Below are 22475 nucleotides of genomic sequence, written 5' to 3' on the forward strand. Positions count from 1 at the left end.
CCCCCCCCCCCCCCCCCCCCACAGTAGCTCAACGCAGTCCTGTAAGGTTTCCCTGTGTACCTAAGACACTCAATACAGTGTAAATAAACTTTAAAAAGTTTGACTACATTTTCTGTTCATTTGTTGGTTTAAAGGGGAACTGTTGTATAGCATTTTCAAGGTTCATACTTTAGGTATGTTGTGTTTGTACTAGAACATCTTTACATGCTTTAATACTCAAAAAACTATCTTTTTCATACTGCCCACGGCTGCTGCTCCTGTAGTCACCCTTTGTATTAGACACTGCTGGATCAGCCCCTCTTCCCACAAAGAGGAGTCTGCTCTGATTGGCCAGCGGGTTGCCTGGAATCTCCCCTGCACCCCGGTTTTATTTTACTAAAAACCACTGGAGCTACTGCAAACGGGTTTATAGTGGAACTTTGTACCGTGAAAAGTCACAAATAAAAGCTATTCTACATAATTAGAGGTACCATTTAGCTTTACTAGGTTTTAAATATATCTTTGTCCAATAGTTACATTATAGATATAAGACAGGCCACGACATGTAAATCACATCATAGCCACGCCCCAAAACACCCCCTGCTTTATCGTCGATTTTGAAATCAAGGAGGCCGTAGTTTTTTTTTTAAATCATAATTTTGAGTTGCAGAAGACTAAAAACTAGCGAGTGAGACATTATAAAAATGTTTACTGAGGTAATAAATCAAGTGAGAGGTGGGTCCCTTTCTCATAGACTTCTAAAGAAACCAACCCCCCTTTTGCAACCGCACGTGTCCCCCTCTGCTGGAATTCAGATAGAATTCAGGTTTAAGGCACGTCCGCATTTGCAGCACTTCACCAAACGGATGCTTTGTCCATTAATATAAAATATTAACAGTCTATGGTTTCAACAGTAATTTGACCCGAAATTGGGGAGAATTTAACAACATTGGCATCGTTTACTGCCGTTAGCATATAGCTAGCTACTATAGTTAGCAGTGAAGTAGCTATACACTTTCTACACTCAAACATCGCAGATAAAAGCTTTTAAACCAAATACTACATAGTAAATCTTCCAGGAGTAATGTGACCCGAAATTGTGGAGAATTGAACAACAAACATTGCCAGCCAAGATGACATATTTTACTGCCGTTAGCATGTAGCTACATGCAACATGGTAACGCCACCGCAGAACACACTAGAGTCCTTCCTACCTGGAGCAGATGGCCAATCATAGAAGGCCAGAGAAGAGAGTTTCTGTAATGCTGACAGCGTGAAGTGCAGTCAAGGCTTCATGTTATTTAATGTCTTTGGTGTAGCATCACACTCAGCCCAGAGCAGAAAAAACTGTTGAAGCGTTCACAACAGTTGGAAATCTGAGCATTTTGGCTCACAAGGATTAGAAAATCCGACATAACATTGTAGATATGACAGAAAATACAGAAAATCATATCATGTACACTTAAAAAAAAGTACAATTACATATTAACAAGCCACATCAGGTATAAATAAATTCTTTAACACATTTACAAAAACATCTGGTTCTTGTCGAGGAATGTTGCCATTCAGGAAGAACATAAGTGCATCCGTTAATAATATTTATAGTTAAAACTAATTAAACTTCAATGCCAAGCAGAAGGTGCAGACCTACTAAACAATGCCCTATCCCACAATGTTTCATGAAATTTTGGTCGGTAGTTTTTTCCATAATCCTGCTGACAGATAAACAAGGCCACAAACAGGCAGACTGAACCAAAAACTTGGCAGAAGTAATAATGATTGGCAGCTTCATGTGCATTGGTACACAGTTAGTACAGCACAGACAGTACTTACGAGAATACAGCAGTCTTGACTTGAACCTAAGTTGAATCCGCGGATATTTAGGAAGCAGGTTACACTCCTGTCCCCAAAAAACCCATGATCTTGACTGATAAGGTCAAGTCTGCATGACTCAGTCTAACCTTTCGTGTCTGGTGGATCTCAAGTGATGCAGGTCAGGAGTAGAAGTTTTCAGCCAACTTCCTCATTCTTTTGTTGCAGCGCTTGATGTTGTGTGCTGGTGGGCTGGGTCCGCTGCGATTTGTAACGTCTTCCTCTATGTCATGGTCTATGTGTAAAACCTCGAGTTGGCACATAGCAAAGTCTACCTCATCTTCAGCAAGGGCGCTCATCCTAATAGGTCCCTGTCCAGCTTTGGACCCTTTAGTGGTGTCTCCTTTCAACTCCCCTTTAGCAAGGTTTGGATGGTAGCAGCTATAATATATCATTTTTGATATGAGACCAAGGATGTAAACTGCAATCACAATGCCAGCAGTGATGCCAGCATACAGGGGTTGAATTTCAAAATAAGGCGGTTCTGTTATCATCTTCCAGCACCACAAACTGCAGAGGAGCGAAATGTCAACAAACATGTACCCATGATAGAGCATAGTCCTGTACCTTGTCCTCCCCTCAACCACATTAAACCAGTCAAAATACAAAATGAGGCCCACAGTGGCTCGGTAAAGCCATTCTCCGCAAGGGCTATCCATGAAGTCCGTCTTGGATCGCCAGACGAAGAAGAATAAAACCACCCAAGAGCAAAAGAAGTGGGTGAAGATGAAACACGGCAGCATGGAGGCAAAGAGGGCGAGTGCGGTGAGGCGAGATGAGATGAGAAACAGGTTCCAGAGAAAGTAGACCGCAGATGAAATCATCTGCTGCTTCTTCTTGTCGGGCAGGAAGGAGCGCAGGGAGCGGTGGTACATGGTCACACTGGAGGCGATGGCTGAGGCCGACCCAAAGGCCTTCAACACTGAGGAGGAGAAGAAGAATGAATAAATGAATGAGGTCCAGACATGATTGCAATGTAACGGTAAGTCAACCAGAGAAGTATTGTAAAAACATGTTTTATCTTGGTGAAGGGTAGAAAGTAACTTCATATGCTACTCTGGAGTAGCCTTTTCCTGCACATGCAGCTCTGTTTGAGTGCATTAAGACTCAGAAATACACTCTAAATTCAGCCCATTTTTGAAGTTGCACTCAACGTCTTCTAGAAAAGACGAAGATTACTGTTTAACCTTCAATTGTGTTGTAAGAGGATATTACTTTAAACACTGGGAAATTCTCTTTTTTTTTTAAAGGATCAGTACACCAAAATTATTTGCTCAGTCCTAGTATGTGGCCATTCCGATTATCAAGTAGAATGGAAACATACATCAAGTAGATCTACATGGTACTTAAGTGCCAAAGTAACGTTCCACTAATTTGGTTGAATTGACACTTTAAAGAGAAGAAAGTTATGATCCTTTTAACTGATAATCTGAGTAATCTTTAAAAGAGCCACCTTTTGCATTTTTACTTCAACACTTCTAATTTGATGCAATCATGCTTGTGCCTTATAGTCATAGCTAAGTTTGAGTTTGGCGACCGACATTTCTGCCCCCAAAACTACATGATGTAGAGACACGAGTAACACACTCCACCTGTCACAGCGTCGAGCTCGCCGCGCTGCATAATGATGGTGAGCATGAGGACGAACTGAGGGGCGCTCTCTGAAAAGGTCTCTATGAGCCGCAGCATGCTCAGGTCGTGGCTCAGGTACACAGCGGAACTCCCGGGGTCAGCCTCCTCCGCAAAGAAGAAACTCCGCAAAGAGACCTCTACAACACCTGCATGCCTGAGAAGGAAAAAATGGGTTAGACGGAGAGCAAACTCAAAAAACTAATATATAGTAACCAGTTGTACCAACTGAATCATCATGTAAAAGCCATTCATATTGATTTATTTGGCAGTCTCATAACTTATTATAGCACAATAAGGAGCTACGAACAAACCCAACCAGAGTAACAAAGTGCTCTAAACTCTAATCAGATAACAGAAACAAGGAAACTATGATATAACGCGTGTTTCTTCTACTGTATTTCTGTCATTGTGGTCACATAAATAATAATAAAATATCCTTTATCATTAATCACATTTAGAGGAAATGCATCAATGATGTAATTCATAGCAGAAGATGCCTTAATGTACTGTTTTCTTCTTTAAAAGTTACTGTTTTCTGTATACTAACGTTACATATTATTCACACCACTCGTGTTTGGAAGTATAGTATAGCACAATTGTTCCATTCAGACTCTTCATCTACTTTCCATTTCCTGTAAACTCAAGCGTTTTTAGAATCAGGCAAGGGTGGAGCTCACAGATAAAGTAACATGTAAAAAAAAGAAGAAAGAACCGGCATCCTCTAAGAAAAACAACCTCATTTTTAACAGCTTCCTTTCCTGCATTTACATCTTGAAGGAAAAACACCCAAGGCTCCTTCAAAAGCACAAAGATTATTTTAGTACACAAGGCAAACACAACCTGAAGTAGATTCCCAGCTGGAACACGTGAAGAATCTTTAGCTGGCACTGGCTCAGGCATTGCTCAACCTTGGTCAGCCTCTCAAAGTCCTCGTAGCTGTACCACAGCCAGCTGAAGGCCTGGACAAGAAAGGACGAGCCCAGGAGAAACAGCAGCAGGATCCCGAGGCTTACATAAGCCTCTTCCTGGTAGAAAGACACAACAGCACATATATCCAGCACTATGTCCAGCAGTAGGAACACTAGACCCACGCAAACTATGAGGAAGTCTAGTAGAGAGTACTTGAACACACCCATACTAAAACTGTCAAAATAAAGTTCACATATCTGCTTGGACTGCCTGCTTCTTGTGCCTAGTACTTCTTCTAGTACTTACATACTTTAAAAAAGAGCTGTTAACACGTCACCCGTAAACATAAAAAATGAAGATAGGTAAACGAAAGTATGCAAGGAGCAAAGGTTCGGTGTTCAAATACTGTGTAACCCCTCCCACTGGGTCTCCTGTAATGAAACGTGACATGTCATGTTGCCAGTTTCCTTACTTCACAGCGCTGTAGAGATAGGTCTGGCAATGCAAGACTACCAGTTTACATACATATAACTTACTCTATATTGAAATCTGTCACTTAAACCTTTAAGAGTTATACCATTCCAATATTTAAATAAAGGGACTTCACTGAACATTACCATGCAAATCAAAGCACAAAGTAGAAAAGATAATACAACATTGTCACCGCTTTAATAATTGCACATGGCAAATGAGGTAAAATATTAACAACCAGCCTTGACTTTTGGTTTTCAGCAGAGTTTGTTGGCAAATAAGTGGATCTACAAAACTTTGTATGAACATTCACAGAACTTAACATGAAACAATGCGACAAATTGAATTAACTTTCAAAATACCGTCTAAAATAGCGAGTTTTGTCTATGTAATACTGCGCTTTACACCGCTACTTAAGTAAACAAAGACATTAAGCACATGTGACATTTAAACAAGATAAGCAAACACTACTGGGTTTGTGCCTAAAGCTAGTGATGACATATTTTGTAAAATATGTACTAACAATTCTTATTTGAAGAAATAACACTTGACTTTTACACCATCAACATCATCCTGATAAAACCGAGTACCCAGTCAAGTGGTCTAAAAACAGCACGGTAACTGAACACAGAAAGTATAAAAAAAGAGAGACACTAGTTGAAATCTACATTCAAAGTCATTTAAATAAGTTCCAGCAGTAGTAGCTGTCACAACAAAACACACAAACACACATTTAGATGACCCTTGTTGGTAAATTTAGAGATTATCCACATAAAGTGAGAACATTTTCAGACTCTGTGGGCTAAAACCCTAATAATGTCCAAAATAGTATGATTGTTGTTATTAATATACAATATTTTATTAAAAAATAGTATATTTTTTATTTACCTTGTCAAAAAACAAGGTTTTTTCCCTGCAAGATTTTTTTTGGAGATACAAGGCAACAACAACCAACCCATATGATCATATGGTACGTATGAAAAAGGTTGTCCCCATAACTAAATTTACTTACTATTGTGTAAAGATAACAACATTCAATTGCTTTGTAGAAAATGTATTAAATAAAACTAACACCTGACTATATTGGGTTAGCAATGAGCTTATCAAATACCCCCAGTTTCAAGTAGAGTAGAGAACATATGGGAATGTATACAGCGAGATTATATTAGACAGAGATTTTTCATTACAGTCTGTAGTGTTGAAATATCTATGGTGCTATTAGAACATTGTGGCAAGATTGCAAAACAACTAGCAGGACTGGATTTGTATATGGCATTTGCATCAGTGTGATGAAGTAAGTAAGTCTGGATAGTTAAAAAACAAAACAACTATCAGTTATTTTAACAGTTCTTCCAGGAATTTACTATATCCCAATATACTGTAGGTACTGATGTATGTACCGATTTGAAAAGGGTTTTTTCCATATTGCCCTCTCTTGGTATCAGGTACCATTTTTGAGCTTGTATGTTGGTTTATTTTATACTGAGCACCCGGTGAAATTGCAGCACAGATAGGACGCCGGAGTCCTAAGAGCGATGGCTGCATACTATCACTACCAAAGAAGGTAACATACACTGTTGACTTTGGCAAACTAAAAATCAGACATCACAGATGTGACGGCTCCGCTCTGTTTGTGCTATCAGTGTTTCTATTGACTCCTTGCTCGGAGTAAAAATGAGCAGCATGGCAGGCCATGCGTTTGTTGAGGAGCTGCGAGGACAGGGTGCCGTCCTGGATGGAGACGTCTCTAAAGGACACGTCTGCATCAGGAAGATCATCGGGCAGTCCTGGCTCCCTCACCGGTGGCCTCCACAGCTTGGGGTGGAAGCAGCAGTAGTAGAGGGTTTTAAAGAGCAGTCCCAAGAGGTAGATGAGAAGTAGATGGATGAGCAGAGTGAGGGCGTATGACTCAGTCTGGACAGGGTCCCTGTAACACCACCAGGTCACCAGCAGGATTCCTCCATCAGTGGTGATGAAAGAATGATAGATGATGCTCCTGCTTCTGGTCTGACCCTCTGCTACATTAAACCAGCTGAAGTACCAAATAAGCCCTACGGTGGCCCGGTAGAGCCACTCCCCACCGACGCTGTCCATGAAGTCTGTCCCCTGTCGCCAGGCCCACAACACAAAGATGAGCCACAGCATCAAGAAGTGGGCAGCGATGTACCCAGACAGGACTGAGGCAAAGAGGGCAAGGGCCATCACACGTGGGGCGATTAGCAGCAGGTTCCACAGGAAGTAGATCAAAGAGGAACACCAGCCCTGCTTGGCCTTGTCGGGGAGGAAAGAGCGCAGGGAGCGGTGGTAATCCACCACCATCCAGGCTATGGAAGTAGTTGATGCAGCAATGCTCACAACTGCAAAAATCAGAAGTTAAACCATCAGTGTAGCAACCAAGAGGAAGTGAACACACATTTAATGTTCCTTGACTTACTATGACTATGACTCAGACTCAGAGTGTTTTTACAAGCTAAACTAGGTAGATATCTTTGATTCACAGACCAAAACACTTTGCTTTTGTTGTAGAGTGACAGTAACTCACACTGAACAGTCCTGGCTTTGTTTGTGTGCAGCATGACATAGATCATCAGAGTGAGCTGAGGGGCACTCTCGCAGAATGTCTCGATAAGCCGGAGCATGCTGAGGTCATGTGTCAGGTAAACAGCGTACTCCGACCCTTCTTCTTTCCGCCACCAGACCCTGAAGCCTTGGCGTATGGCGGAGATGTGCCTACGTGGATCAATTTGTCAGAGAAGGGCTGTTACAGTATACACGACACATAGATTGTGAGAAAATGGCAGCGCATACCAAACTCATGCAGCTCAACATACTTTTTTAAGGGTGAATAGAAGCAATGTAGCATGATACACTATCTTGAAAAGCACTTACTCATATTTTTTGAGTATTTCATACCTCATTAGTTGAGCATTTTAAACATTCACGTCTCTTCTGAGTCACTAGATTTACTAGTGGGCCACACCTGACGTTTTCATTTATGGTCACAGCACCTGTCAAACAATATTACCCACTTGCTTGTCTGATATTTTGCACAAATATCCGAGAAATACTCCAGCAGGGAAAATGGTTTGTGCTCAGGGTGTAGTATTTCAGTTTTGTCAAGAATAAAGTGTGTTTGCATCACACAAGCTGGACGTTTGAGTTCATGTAACCTGTTGTTGAAACAACTTCCTCACCTTGATAAAATGCCATCAGACGAGCATTTACAGTCCCAATAAATAGATGTAGGCTGTTTGATTTCATAAATATATAAACTTGAATATGAAGTTTAACCAACAACCAAGTGATTTGCTGCATTAGCTCAGCATTATTGTACTAATATAATGAGTTCACCAACATTTACAAAGCTGCATTCATTGCAGTACTGTACAATTTTTGAGGTTACATAAACAGCTACAGTTTGGAGGCAAATATTATACTTTTTACTTTACTATTTATTTGACAGCATTAGTTACTTCAAAGATTCAGATTAATCCAAAATATGAATGCGTTAGTAATGCGTTAAGATATAAATACTGTAGCTTAACATACATCCAGAATTTAAAGTGTTTCAAATTAGCCCCAACATTTCCAGCTGCAGCATTGTGATGTGTACATTATGCATCACTAATTATAATTAAGTTATTATAGGCTATATATTATTCTTAAATGGGCCATCCTGCATAATGAGTAGTTTTACATTGTGCTGATGATACTTTTGTAATTTTCTTGTATCTCAGGAAGTTTACTAGAAGAGTATTTACTACAGTGTATAATACAGTATTTCTACTTTTAAGGATATGAGTGGGCAACTTAGTTCGCACTGCACATTTGTTTTTGCTGTCTACCTGCAAAGGAAACCCAGCTGCAGCACATGTAACACGCAGGAGAGCTTCACTTGGTCCCTGAAGAGCACGGTTCCTCCTTCGGTCCGCGCGCTGAACATCAGCAGCTGTCGGTCATACTTGAACCAGAACCAGCTGAACATCTGGACGACGACAGACGACAGGACCATGAGGCCGACCACCACCCCGAACCAGAACAATTCTCCGCGGCAGTAAAACTCGGTGGCCACCCACACGTCCGAGCCCCAGTCCACCAGAAACGTACACACTCCGATCACAGAGAAGAAAAAATCGATCCAGGAGTATTTTGAAAAAGTCGCGCGCTCCATAACCGTTTTGTCTGTTAGCTAGTTGACCAACCAACTGACCTGTTGCTGGTTAGCTAACATTCGGCTAACGTCCTGCACCGTTATTTCCCTCCCGAAGCGACTTCACATTCTTCAACCCATTGAGGAAAAAAGTTGCCAACACTTTTCATATTTGAGAAACTATTTCAACTCACTCAAAGCGGGGGTATTAAAGCGTTGCAGGCATGATTTTTAGGATGAAAAAAATAATAACCGGCACATAGGAGAGCAGCGTAATCCCTGACTGTGTACAGTTGTTAGCCCCGCCCACCGCCGCTCTTACGTGTCCCTGTAGCGGCAGGTCACTAACTTCGTGGGCCTACGTTAAGGTTTTAACTTTTAAAAGCCACTTTGGACAAACCCTCATGTTCGAAATCAAAATTTAAACGATTAGTCGATTAATCTAGTCGCCCATCACAAATGAACATTATCATTTTCCAATGCCAAAAATGTGTTAGTCCCAGCCAGACTGTACATAAAGAGGATCAGCCTTTCAAATGTAGTGGTGTGTAAAGTAACTAAGTAACGTTACATTTACTCAAGTAGTGGATTAAGTACTACGTTCTCGGAGTCCTTGCACCGTGAAAGACTGCCGTTGTGTGCATTTATTTGTGGATTGAGCGTTTTTGGTACTTGCCCAGTATTTATATATAGCACCGTGTAAAAAAATACTTTTAACCTGTTAATTGATTATGGGAATTGTTCGCTATTGATTTTCTGTTGATCAATTAGTCTAATGATAGTCTCAGCACTGATCCAGATAATTTGTGTAGGAGTACTGGGTCCACCTGGGAGACTTAACCCAGGCCATCCGAACCCTCCACACCAGAAGACACGCCCCCAGTAGCCGCAACCTATTGTATCAAAGGACCGCGTGTATCCATCTTTTTCAGCCTCGCGCCTCATCTCCGTCTGTGCTTGTTCGGTTTTAGCCAGATCCCACATTACGCTAGGTTAGCAAGCGCAAACTAGCAAGATGTCGAGGGTGTACATCGGAAGATTGAGCTACAGGGCCAGAGAAAAGGACGTGGAGAGGTTCTTCAAAGGATACGGGAAGATACTCGAAGTCGATCTGAAAAATGGGTAACGTTTGTCGATGTCCGTTTTTTGTGAAGCTAACGCCTGCATAGGCCGCACCGTGAAGATAACGTGCAGACTGGGCCTTGTTGTTTGCAGCGGCCTGCTAATGCTAGCTATTATCTCTATTATCTCAACAAAAGCCGTCGCGAATGTGATCTACAGTAAAGTTTTAGTTTTGCTAAACCTCTTGTTTTCTCTTTGCAATGTTAAAAGTTGGCCTCTCGCGTGGAGCGTTAGCATAGCTATCTCGACCACGGCTAAGCTAACTCACTTAGCTAGCTAGCTAAGGTTAGACGTGGCAATGTCACTGGCGGCTGTGTGCAAGATTGCAAGCAATCCGTGAGCTAGCTCAACAAGTCCAAGTCCCTATGTTTAAGTCACACTCGTGTGTAACTTTAGATCGACCTAAAAAAACGTGCGATGTCTCGATTGTGAAATTCTGGGCCGAAACAGATGTTTAGCGTTTCTTGTTTTTCCCCTTTTGTTACAGGGAAACGAAGAAATCTTAATTATATATTTTTTTTAAATAGCTGAACTGTTCGCTAAGTCACTCATCCCTTACAATCTCAAACATACAAATATATTTGAAACGTTTATTACAGCCTTACTTCACATGAAAAATAACCGCTTCAAAAGCCCGTTTAGCTCGCTATACGACTAGCTAGCTAACGCTCACAATAACCTTTTAATTACTTGGCTAGCCCAACAAAGCAAATGTAAAAGCAATAACAAATAAATATTGTCCCTGTAAATATATCCCTGTGAGTGTAACGCTGCCTTTATCAAGTTAAAATCTCTAAGATGTGTGCCTCATGGCACAGTGGTTTATTTTCCGTGCCCTAGCATCGTTTTCTTTTGCATTGAAACACGTTTTTTGAGGAAATGTTAACACATCCGTGTCCAACATTGTGTTTATCCTGTTGCTAGTGCTAAGTCGAGACTCTGTAGTGTACTCTGTGGGTTTGGCCAGAGTGTGCCAACCTGACCTCCGCTGGGTTTTCCAGTATAAACATTGTCAAAATGAGTGTTATAACGTGTTCTCTTCTGTTATAAAGGTATGGGTTTGTTGAATTTGATGACCCCCGTGATGCAGATGATGCTGTGTATGACTTGAACGGCAAGGAGTTGTGTGGGGAAAGGGTCATTGTGGAGCACACCAAGGGACCCCGTCGGGATGGAGGTTATGGTGGTGGTGGTGGTGGTGGTGGAGGCGGCGGCGGCGGCGGCAGTGGAAGCGGAAGCGGAAGAAGTAAGTGTTCAACAGAGAACTGTGTTAATTTCACATGAATAATGTCATTGATGAGGGGTTTTATTCATTACAGGGAACCATTAATCTAAATTTCAAAGGGGCGGCAAAATTGTAAGCTTGTCCTTGGTGGCTGATGTGCATTCAATTTACACCCTAGTGTTTGTATTAGACATTGTAGATTTGACGCTGATAAAGGTTGGTTGACTGGCTGAAACGTGTTGCTGTAAGTGGAACCTCGAGCTGGGTGATGTGATCTAGGAAAAGATTGAGTTGGTTATTATACTGTGTCACAGTCACAAAATCTGTCCCGAAAAGTGATGTAATAACCTCAGCATTATAAGTTCTAGAAATGTCAGAATAGGCTCAATTGCTGAAAACGATGGACTTGGGCAGCAACTGAGAGGTCCGGCTGGGGAAAAAACACACACACGATGCCATGGAGTAACGCATGAGAAAAACAATTTTGTCCAGTATCGCTCAGCTCTTCTGGTACCATTTCTCCATCCCTCATCACTGAAAAGAGTCTATCCTCCTCTTAACTTGCACATCTTTAAATTATACTGTTTTCATTTCAGCTTTTGTCTTTGAGTTGCACACGCCCATCCACACCCATTCCCCTTAATTTCACCAGTATTTACCATTGTTCTGGCCTCAATGAGCCCCTCTAGGTGTTCTGGTCTGATTTAACACAAAGTCTCAGTTTCTGGTTTTTGATCACCTTGCAAATAGATTAGCAGACAGTGTACATTACACCACTTAACAGCTGTTGTTTTTTTTACCAGCTTAACACTAGGCATAAAAGATTTCATATTGGTACATGTCACAATTATATTTGTGTGCACCAGAGCCACCAATGACATGAAAACTATCTTGGGTTACCATTTGATGGATTGAAAAAGGAGTAATATGTGATGGGGAAATGGCTTACTGATGGAAAGGATATAAATGTCTTCATTTGAATAATGTAAAATAATTATTTGATTGTTAAATATCTTGTATATTGATGTCTTGTTCCATTTATTATTATTATTTTACTTAAAGTGATTGTCAATTTAAAGGTAAAAGATTTAACAAAGAACCTCAATGTTTTAATTGAAAGAGTCCTTTGCTGACTGCCTGCCCCTATTGCTGGCCATGGTGTCCCCCCTTTCCAAGAGTGTGGTTTGACCATTCTGGGCCCCTGGGCAGACCAAAAAAGGGAGCCATTGTGAATGAAGACCGCTTTTCCCATTAGGCCCAGGCCGGGTGGTGAGGATGCCATGGGGGTTAGGAACAGATGTGGGTTCAGCTCTTATAGGTGCCTGAAAAAAGAACATGTTTTGTAACAGTGAATTGTTTTTTTTGTTTTTTAATATAGGATAGCTTAGAAACTTGCTTTAGTTCACCGTAAGTACTTCCTTGATCAGTTTTGTTTTTGAATGAGATTCTTTCTTTTTTTTCTACTTAGAGAATAGGCCCATTGAAATTTTTGCCAAAATATAATAAGCTACAAATGTGTTGTATAGGTTTAAGCTTTTAAATATATATATATTTTTTTATTTATAGACAGAAATATCTTAAGGATATAATATATTTAGTTTTTTTTTAAGTCTTTTTCTTTTTTTTCTCACCTTTTCTTTCCCCCCTCTTTGTTTCCTTTTCCCAAGTGAATATTGCTATTATTTTTGAGTCTAGCTTGGAGTTTAGTATGAATGCACCATCACAGTTTCTCTTTGGTCCTCATTTTTTCTGTCCTTTCCTTGTTACCTTTAAAAGGTGGATATGGGCGGTGGGGAAGAGACAGATATGGTCCACCTATACGGACAGATTATCGGCTCATTGTTGAGAATCTTTCCAGCCGCTGCAGCTGGCAGGACTTGAAGGTATTAAGCTTCTTCTTTTTTTCTTGCATAACATGTTTTTATTTTATCAAAGTAATGTCTAAAGCCAATATGTCATGCACCGTGTTCTCATTTGTCTACTGTCTTGTTCTTAAGAACTATATATATATATATATATATATATATATATATATATATATATATATATATATATATATATATATATATATATATATATATATATATATAAAAACTTTTTTACTTGATGGATTTCCACAACAGTTACATGAATGTTGAAAGAGATTACTGTGCACGTTTGAAAAACGTAACCACTGAAAAAAAAAGACTGTGTGCTCCTATTGCCACAGACAGATACACAACGGCAAAAAAGACCTGTATGCAAATCCCAGCACATTGTCACAGCGTCGACCATCTGATCATATTACTTAAGTCAGTACTTTCCCTCTGATCGCTGTGATTTCTTTTTCTTTAAAAGGACTACATGAGGCAGGCAGGGGAGGTGACTTATGCTGACACCCACAAGGGCCGGAAAAACGAGGGGGTGATAGAGTTCAGGCTCTACTCTGACATGAAGAGGGCCCTGGAGAAGCTCGATGGCACAGAAGTGAACGGTAGAAAGATCCGACTCATCGAGGACCGGCCTGGAGCCAGACGCAAACGTTCTTATTCTCGCAGTCGCAGCCATTCCAGGTTAGACACAGATTCCTGATGCATATTGATGTTACTAAATATAGCAATGGTACATGAGGAACTTTAGCTGCATTGGACTGGGATTTTAGCCGTGCTTCAGATGTAGTGCTTGAAAGGAGCATCCAGTTAGATATAAAAGGAGCTGGCTTAGCAACAATCAAGGTGGCCAGCAGGCGATGGTAATGTTACTAATTGTTACATAATTTTGCTAATTGTTACCATGTTTTCTCAGGTCCCGCTCCAGGAGCCGCAGGTCTCGCAAGAGCCGCAGCCGCAGTGAGAGCAGCAGTCGCAGCCGCTCCCACTCCAGGTGAGAAATCTAAACTCAAGACACTCAATCCTCTTAGCAGCTGCATATAAATTCCACATTAAAATATTGGCACTCAAGTAGCAGTAAGATGAGAGCACATTTTTATAAATAGATTTTTCCAGGAACATGCACAGGTGTGGATGGAGTTCATAACTGGTGATGAAAAGTAGTAGTCTGATATCTACAGCTGTTTGTTTTTTTTATATATAAATCTTAGGCCAAGGCTTTATAGCCTGGTTTCTCTGTCCACTGATAGTTCATCTACTATTCCACCAGCAAATAATTGTGCCTTTTGTGATGCACTTTATGTAAGAGGGCTTTTTGTCAGGTTGTGGTAGGACAGTAGAAATAATCCCCAAATTTTTTGTACACATCTTTTTTTCTTTAAGTGAGAGTTGGGCACAGCATAGAATCAAAAACACTTAGTTTGACTTTCTGACGTTTTTCACAGGGCGGCGTCGAACTCCCGCAGCCGATCTCGTAGCAAGAAGAATAAGGTCAAGAGCAAAAAGGAGGAAGAAGAGCGCAGCAACGGTGCTCCAAAGAACAAGGACCGCAGCAGGAGTCGCAGCCCCAAGAGCAAAAAGAGCAAAAAAGACGGGAAGAAGAACAAGAAGGACGACTCCCGGTCCAGATCTCGCTCTCGCTCCAGGTCTCGTTCTAGATCAGGGATTAAGGATCGCTCTAGAAAATCTGGCTCAAAGGGCCGTGCGCAGCCCAAGAGCGACGACGAGGGTGCCGAGCCTCAAAGGGGCTCTCGCTCCCGTTCACGCTCCCCTGCTGAATCCAAATCCAGAGCCAGGTCTAAATCAAAGTCCAAATCCAAATCACGTTCTCCCTCACCTGCCAAAGCCCGCTCCCACTCCCGATCGGCCTCCCGTTCAGAGTCCCGCTCCAAATCCCGCTCCCAGTCTCGCTCGCGGTCTCGTTCCCGCTCTTAATTCTGATTTTTGTTTTTTGTCATGAGCCCTTATCCCTGTGTCTCCCTTTGCCCTCCATTTACATTCCCCAGATCCCACAACACTACCCCTGCCTCCTGTTTTTTGATAAATAGCTGTAGAATACCAGGCACTCGAGCTCAGTCTTTTATGCACACGCTACTCCCATTTCATTTGACTTTTACTCTACATCTTTTCATTAGAGCTGTCTTGTATGAGGGTGTTTGTAAAAATAACAGGGTGCAATCTCAGTTTTATAAGTTTAAATGATGGTATGTGTCTTAGCCTTTTTTTAATCAAATGTAGAAGCATACTGTTGTCAAAATGCTGGGTGGGACTATGTTGTAACATCTCACCTTTTTGTGAAATCCTTGTATCATTTTATTTCAGATTAAAAATGCCTGTTCTACATTTGTCATTGGATTTAATTTTTTTTCAATAGGTCATTAAGGTATTTAATTTTTTGCATAATACACAAATAACTTTTGTAGCACAATTGGAGCAGATTCTAATTTACACAAAAATTGAGATCTTTGCCTAAAAAGAGCTCCCAACTAATTCCTTCTGTTAAGCAGTGTTCTCTAAAAACTACAGCGCCCAGCTCGTTTAGGAAACTACGTAGCAGTTTACAAAAGAAATACACTAGTGTATTGTTTTTAAAGATTTACTAAAATCAGTAGAAAGTAATGGCCTTGGGGTTGAATGTGACAGTAGAAAATTTACGAGTTTGTTTCGGTCTTAGCCTCATCCTTCAGCTACATATACAGGGCATTAAAGATGTAAAACTAATTTGTGAAGAATCAACAAGTGGAACAAAATATATTGGATATTTCAAACTTTAACAAACTGTAAAATTGGGCGTGCAAAATTATTTTGCCAAACTCCAGAAGTTTAGTGAGAATCTCTGAATGATCCAATGTTGACCCAAATGACTGATGATAAATAAAATCCACCTTTGTGTAATCAAGTCTGTATAAATGCACCTGCTCTGTGATAGTCCGTTTAAAGCGCAAAGAAAATCATGAAGAACAAGGGACACACCAAGCAGGTCCGTGATACTGTTGTGAAGTTAAAAGCCGGTTTTGGATACAAAAAGATTTCCCGAGCTTTAAACACCAAGGAGCACTGTGCAAGCGATCATTTTGAAATGGAAGGAGTATCAGACCACTGCAAATCTACCAAGACCTGGCCGTCCCTGTAAACTTTCAGCTCAGACAAGGAGAAGACTGATCAGAGATGCAGCCAAGAGGCCCATGATCACTCTGGATGAACTGCAGAGAACTCCAGCTGAGGTGGGAGACTCTGTCCAAAGGACAACCATCAGTCAGGATGGATACCCGACCCGAGCCCGACGGGACCTGACGGTACCCGACGGGCCGGGTTCGAACAGATTTTTAGAAAGGATGCTCGGGTTGGTCGGGCTCGGTCACATCAGCGCGATAAGGCATTGAACTTTTTGAATTTAAAACAGCTTGTTATGTAGGTAATGGCGCTTGTTGCCCCGTGTGCATTGATGCGCTCATCTGTTGACATTTCCGAATGCCTTCCTACATTGCTTAATAAAGCGGCTTCACCACAAAAAAACGTACATGTGTCATTAGTATGAGAAACAAATGCGATTTTAACTGTGTCGGCTCGGACATAAATACTTACTGCCTGTCGGGCTCGGGTCGGTTCGGTTTACTGCTCTGTCGGACGCGGGCCGGGCTCGGACAGAAAAATCCGGCCCGATCCGCACTCTACATCAGTCGTATACTGCACAAATCTTGCCTTTGAAGAGTGGCAAGAAGAAAGCAATTTCTTTAAGATATCCATAAAAAGTCTTGTTTAAAATTTGCCAAGAGACACCAAAACATGGAAGAGGGTGTTCTGGTCAGATGAAACCAAAATCGAACATTTTGGCAACAATGCAAAACGTTATGTTTGGCCTAAAAGCGACACAGCTCATTACCCTGAACACACCACCCCCACTGTCAAACATGGTGGTGGCAGCATCATGGTTTGGGCCTGCTTTTCTTCAGCAGGGACAGGGAAGATGGTTAAAATTGATGGGAAGATGGATGGAGCCAAATACAGGACCATTCTGGAGGAAAACCTGATGGAGTCAGCAAAAGACCAATCCAATCCAATCAAGAATCTGTGGAAAGAACTGAAAACTGCTGTTCACAAACGCTCTCCATCCAACCTCACTGAGCTCAAGCTGTTTTGCAATGAGAAATGGGCAAAAATGTCAGTCTCTCGATGTGCAAAACTGATAGACATACCCCAAGCAACTTACAGCTGTAATCGCAGCAAAAGGTGGCTTTACAAAGCATTAACGCAAGGGGGCCGAATAATTTTGCAAGCACAATTTTTCAGTTTATTTGTTAAAGTTTGAAATATCCAATACATTCCGTTCCACTTCATAATTGTGTCCCACTTGTTGATTCTTCCCAAAAAATACAGTTTTATATCTTTGTTTGAAGCCGGAAATGTGGCAAAAGGTCAAAGTTCAAGAGAGCTGAATACTTTCGCAAGGCACTGTAGAGAAACTGTAGAGAGGTCTCTAACTACCGGTAATACAAATCTGAAAATTGATTTCAATTATGCTAATCAGAATGAAAACGCGAGGCATTTGTTTGCTTGCTTTAAATAGTTTTAATATGTCAATTTGCTTTATCTGGCGGCTGGTCCCTTTGGGCTCTGGCAATGAGAGAAAATTTCCAATATGACCATACATAACTGAATTTAACGGTCAGAGCAACCTGTGCCCAAAACCGGTGTAAATACATTCATATACTTAGTATAAAACAACAGTTACAGTCAGATAATGCTACATCCATCTCCTCACTGAATACTACACATGTAGAGGCCTAAATTCGAAATATTCCCTCAACTGTGTCTTTCAACTCATGAGAAACGTTTCACCTCTTTCTGTTGCCATGTAGTTCAGTCTTCAGTCATGACCCAGAAGCTCCGTTCCTCTTCGTCGCTCTGTGTCTGTAGGAGTGCATGCAGGTTGGTACACAAAGCAGACAGCTAGCAGTCGTCAGTCTATTCAGATCAGAGCGCTAGTCATCATCCTCGTCTGAGGAAGAGTGCGTGCCGTTGTCGTCACGATAACAACGCGCCAGTAGCCGCAGCTCCTCCAGCGCCTCCTCGTATTCTGCCATTTCGGGCCCCTGGGAGAGGAAGCTGGGGGCCACACGGCGGATGTCTAAAGTCCTGGCACCACGATGCAGCTCGGACAGCCACGAGCCAACTGCTGGCCCGGACTGGAGGGAAGTCATGACGGGGGCAGAGGAGACCACAGGGGCCGGAGCTACAGGCATAGGGAAGGATTCTTTTATAATACCATCAAATCCGAGATGAAAGGTTTTCAAGCTACAAAAAGAGTAAAGTTAAATAGAGACAAGCTTACCGCCTGGTGGAGGAGGCTGGCTCTGCAGGAAGCCCTCAGCTCCGAGGGACTGACTGAATATCTGAGGGAAAGGTGCTGTCAGCTTACTGGGTGTAGACACCAACTGCAGAGCCCTGGGAGAGGGAAAATAGAAGTGGGTTTAAATATACTGTTTAGCCCCCCCCCCCAAAGAGAAAGAAGTAAAATGATTATGTTCACAGCATGTGACAGCGAGGGGACTCACAGAGGAGCTGTAGGATAGAACGATCCAATGTAGGAAGCCAGGACGTCTTCCCCACTGTGGAGGCTATGCAGGGGAGTGGGTGGTTGAGTCCCTGGAGCCAGAGAGCTGATGGGATAAAAAGAATTATTAAAACAAATCAGTCTAGCAGATTTCAATTTCAATGAGAGGATTGGGAAGGTGTTAAATGCCTGCATGTTTCCACACGCAATTTTCCTAAATTTGCAATCCTATTGACCTTGATTGGATACAGCATCTCCAAAACGAATGGCCATCAAGCTAAAATCAAAACCATGTTTGGTTAAACCCTCTAAAGTACAGGTGTATTTTGGTCGACTTTCTATACGTGTCACTTTCTCTTTTTTTAGCACCAATTAAACTGTCCCAGTATAAACTTGTACAGAAGCACCACTCTGCTACTGTGCCACCGTGTGGTATGCCAGCTGCACAGAACATGGTTGGAATTGTGGTTCCAAACGTGCACACTGTATTTAAGCCATCTATACAAGAAAGCCAGCAACATCAATAAGGACCCAACCCCCCCAGGTCACAGTCAACAACAAACTTTGACTAGCAAGCTACACACTTTGTAAGGGCCTTAGTTCTTTTGGGGAATGATTGTAAAGATTTACAAAGAATATTTTTTACAGCATTTACTCTCTGACTGGGACGTTTTGGAACCGATTGCTATGAACAAAGTACAGTGCACATAGCATTACTCTGGTAATAGCAAATTATGCTTAACTATGTATCCAGATAATTTAAACAGCTCCCGTTACTGTATTGTGTGAACAGTTAGCTTCATTTAATATTTTATGTGGTGTTTTCTCAGCTATGTGAAAGCGTGGCACAAAATAAATGTTTTCAGAAAATACCAACCTGATTAGTCTCTGGCCCTCGAAGCCTTTGAGTGTTACCCACTGGCTGTAGCATCGCCCGTCGCCGGGCTCAGAGCAAGATGATAAAGGTTTCCAGGGCAACGCATCTGTGCAGGCCTTTAGGGCGTCAGGGAGAGAGCTGCCGTGCATCATAGGAAAGGGGATGGCACCATAAGCAGCCACCACCTAGGATTTAAATGACCATGGTCATCATAAGCTCAGTGCCTTCTCTCAACAGAGACGAGATCATACCGAAACGAATAGCAGTATGTCACCTTTCTCCCAGACACAGCCAGTGCATCTGCCACCTGCCACATTGGGACGCTGTTGTTCTTCAGCCTGTAAGGCAAAGTGAGGGCATCTAGGCCCAAAGCCAACACAGAGCTGGAGTGGTACCAAAGTGACGGCTGAGAATGGGTAAAGACAAACAATATTGTTAATCAATGACAAGATCAGATGCATTCATGCATATACGCACAGACAACGTAAAACAGGGGTTTATAACATGTTTTTAATTATATCTAAACTAAATCTTAAAGAAATGTAATTCCAATACAGTTTTATCAGTCTAAACATCTGTAAACCAGTGTTGTCCTAGTTCAGAGCAACAGTTTGACACTTCTTTTTATTTCCATTTATTTATTTTTCTTTAAATTTACTTTATTTCATCAAAACAAAGTCAATTCAAATAGTCAAAAAAATATTGAATTTTACACATTTCAATTACCATTAAACATCTCTGGAATAGTCTAAAGATGAGTGATACAAAAAAAACCTCACGTCATAATTTAGGAGGGGGAATGCTGTGGGAGCGGAGGGCCGCCTGCCTAGTCCCCCACGCAGGGTCAACGGGCAGAAGAAAGAGCTGTGACTGGCCATGTGGACTGTCCCTAATGCGCAGTTCAACATGTGGTAGAGGTCCTTCATTGGAGTCTGGTTGAACAGGAAGAATACAATAAGTACAGAAGCCCATTCACAAAACATCTGCTTTTACACAGCTTCTTATTAAACACTGAAACAATAAATCAGCCAGAGTTGACTTGAGTTTGTGACTCACTGAATTCGCGTGACTGACAGGTGCTAACCCCCAGGTTAGGATGCCTCTTCCACCATAAGAGTCCTGTAGCATCTCTGTGACCTTTGACCCCAGGCCTGCAAAGCCATCAGCCAGGTCACACATAACCTGGAAACCCTGAGAGGAAAACAGGATGCAGAGAGATGAGGAATTTAATACATCAGCAAAGTTTTAAACTGAACAACTTGCTGAAAATTCTTTTTAATACAATACAAAAACAATGACTTACCTGAAGGTAATCACACTCCTCTACAAAGAAGTGCAGCTTGTCCTCCAGCTCCTCGAGCACCGACCCCTTCAGGAGAGTCTCTCCCTGGCCGAAAGCCTCCAGACGGGAAGTCTCCCTAGACACCCACAAATACAAATATAGAGCTGTGCTGAGACTAACCCCTTGAATGTAACATAAGCAAATTTATCCTTTAAAACATGTTGTGCCCACGGCCACAACCCAGTCAGAAATGTCCTTGTGGTCAGCTGTAAAATGTTTAGACGTCACTGTTTGGGGGTGCAGTAGGGAGTGTAACAAGCTTTAACATAGAGCCTACAGAGAGCAGCCTGCGATTCAGTGTTTAGGCCCAACTCTGTGTAAAGCCTGACATCTTCTGGAGGAAGGGACCAGATGATGCAATTCAGCAGTTTCCTCATTTTGTTCAACACTGTGTAGAAAGTCTGGCGTTGCACTTTACCCGTCATGGTTGTACTGATGGATGACAGAGATGGTGCGAGGGTGCAGGTGGATCCTCAGGAAGTCGGACCACACCTTCACGCTGCCCTCCAGCCTGTAGCGCTTTTGGACTCGGGCCAGCTGGCTGTTCACAGTATCCACACGCACTGTACCTGCTGGTGGGAGAGTTGTCAGAGTGGTTGTCTGACACAGAATCTTGTATTTCATGCAGAGTTAAAAACAAAGGGTTCTTAAGGTTTTTATTACCTGAGTGCTGAGGCTGGGAATTGGAGTACAAATCAGATTCAGCAAGGACCTCCCCTTTCTAGAGACAAGAGAAGCGACCAGCACAACGCTTGAGAAGGTTCATATCAAGGTGCCATACAATGCCTCTACTATAGAATTACACATAATGGAAAAGCAGTCTGTTTCCTAGCCGTGTTCTGACCAATCAAAATCTAAATGACAATATAAATTGCAGAAACAGAACTAACAGAGCTAATATGTTCTGCATTCTTATAAATGGGTATAGACGCCATCAAGCTTGTAAATTCTGGCTCTGGTGGATACGTTTTCTCGTTCTGCCAGCATGAGACCTTTGTGAAGGTAGAACACAAACTTGATCAATTGTGGTCATGTTTTGATTTGGAATTGAATGTGCAGTGTTCCCAATGCATTAAAATTATGGAACTAAAAGTCATTCGAAGGATTTTGAGCCTTATTCACTTTTTTAAACACATTGCTATTATTATAAACACAACTGTATAGAGAACATTATTTTGAATGGCTTGGCATCACTTTCTCAAGACATGGGAAATGTACTATTATTATTATTATTATTATTATTATTATTATTATTATGAAGCAGCTTGTCAGTTTCATTTCCACCATAAATACTCACGTCCAACTTGTCCAGATCTTCAAGAAACAGGTTCTTCTCAGCTGGACTTTCTTTGTGCATCATGAGGCTTCCCTCCCTGTCAGTTGGAGCACACGTTTACATCATAAAGACCAGAATTGTCTTAAGACGAGTCTTAAATACCGGTAATCAAACCTTTAATTAGGAAGGAAACTTCTT

At 41.7% G+C, this 22475-nt stretch overlaps 4 protein-coding genes across 7 annotated transcripts in view; 1 reads left to right on the forward strand and 3 right to left on the reverse strand.

Moving 5' to 3' along the window:
• Window positions 1-6: 6 nt before the first annotated feature.
• Window positions 7-4817, reverse strand: LOC116702175 (XK-related protein 8). Its single transcript, XM_032536325.1, has 3 exons — window positions 4324-4817; window positions 3444-3637; window positions 7-2773 (listed from the first exon to the last, which is right to left on the reverse strand). The coding sequence occupies exons 1-3, from the start codon at window positions 4617-4619 to the stop codon at window positions 1974-1976; spliced, it is 1290 nt and encodes a 429-aa protein (XP_032392216.1). The 5' UTR covers window positions 4620-4817; the 3' UTR covers window positions 7-1973.
• A 225-nt stretch (window positions 4818-5042) lies between these two features.
• Window positions 5043-9523, reverse strand: xkr8.3 (XK related 8, tandem duplicate 3). The gene is made up of 3 exons (XM_032536326.1): window positions 8709-9523; window positions 7406-7593; window positions 5043-7220 (listed from the first exon to the last, which is right to left on the reverse strand). Exons 1-3 carry the CDS (start codon window positions 9032-9034, stop codon window positions 6469-6471), a joined length of 1266 nt encoding a protein of 421 aa, XP_032392217.1. The 5' UTR covers window positions 9035-9523; the 3' UTR covers window positions 5043-6468.
• Window positions 9524-9866: 343 nt separating this feature from the next.
• srsf4 (serine and arginine rich splicing factor 4) lies at window positions 9867-15574 on the forward strand. 3 transcript variants are annotated; one of them, XM_032536327.1, is made up of 6 exons: window positions 9867-10135; window positions 11188-11381; window positions 13137-13243; window positions 13698-13912; window positions 14145-14222; window positions 14674-15574. In XM_032536327.1, exons 1-6 carry the CDS (start codon window positions 10029-10031, stop codon window positions 15161-15163), a joined length of 1191 nt encoding a protein of 396 aa, XP_032392218.1. In that variant the 5' UTR covers window positions 9867-10028; the 3' UTR covers window positions 15164-15574. The 3 variants fall into 3 exon arrangements, with proteins under 3 accessions (XP_032392218.1, XP_032392220.1, XP_032392219.1); XM_032536329.1 differs by lacking the exon at window positions 9867-10135 and adding an exon at window positions 12481-12659 and having other exon boundaries at window positions 11190-11381; XM_032536328.1 differs by lacking the exons at window positions 9867-10135; window positions 11188-11381 and adding an exon at window positions 11388-12659.
• A 2208-nt stretch (window positions 15575-17782) lies between these two features.
• The window catches only part of msto1 (misato mitochondrial distribution and morphology regulator 1), a 7134-nt gene continuing 2441 nt past the window's right edge, over window positions 17783-22475 (reverse strand). Inside the window, exons 4-14 of one of the 2 annotated variants that reach the window (XM_032536323.1) lie at window positions 22299-22374; window positions 21665-21722; window positions 21420-21573; window positions 20963-21077; window positions 20716-20850; window positions 20439-20591; window positions 19934-20065; window positions 19660-19844; window positions 18784-18888; window positions 18561-18673; window positions 17783-18461 (exon numbers count right to left, since the gene is read on the reverse strand). In XM_032536323.1, the coding sequence (XP_032392214.1) occupies window positions 18211-18461; window positions 18561-18673; window positions 18784-18888; window positions 19660-19844; window positions 19934-20065; window positions 20439-20591; window positions 20716-20850; window positions 20963-21077; window positions 21420-21573; window positions 21665-21722; window positions 22299-22374 (1477 nt within the window). In that variant the 3' untranslated portion in view covers window positions 17783-18210. The remainder of the gene's footprint in view (window positions 18462-18560; window positions 18674-18783; window positions 18889-19659; window positions 19845-19933; window positions 20066-20438; window positions 20592-20715; window positions 20851-20962; window positions 21078-21419; window positions 21574-21664; window positions 21723-22298; window positions 22375-22475) is intronic. The other variant, XM_032536324.1, reaches the window with a different exon arrangement.

This window comes from Etheostoma spectabile, chromosome 14 (genome assembly GCF_008692095.1).
Source record: "Etheostoma spectabile isolate EspeVRDwgs_2016 chromosome 14, UIUC_Espe_1.0, whole genome shotgun sequence".
Lineage (NCBI taxonomy): Eukaryota > Metazoa > Chordata > Actinopteri > Perciformes > Percidae > Etheostoma > Etheostoma spectabile.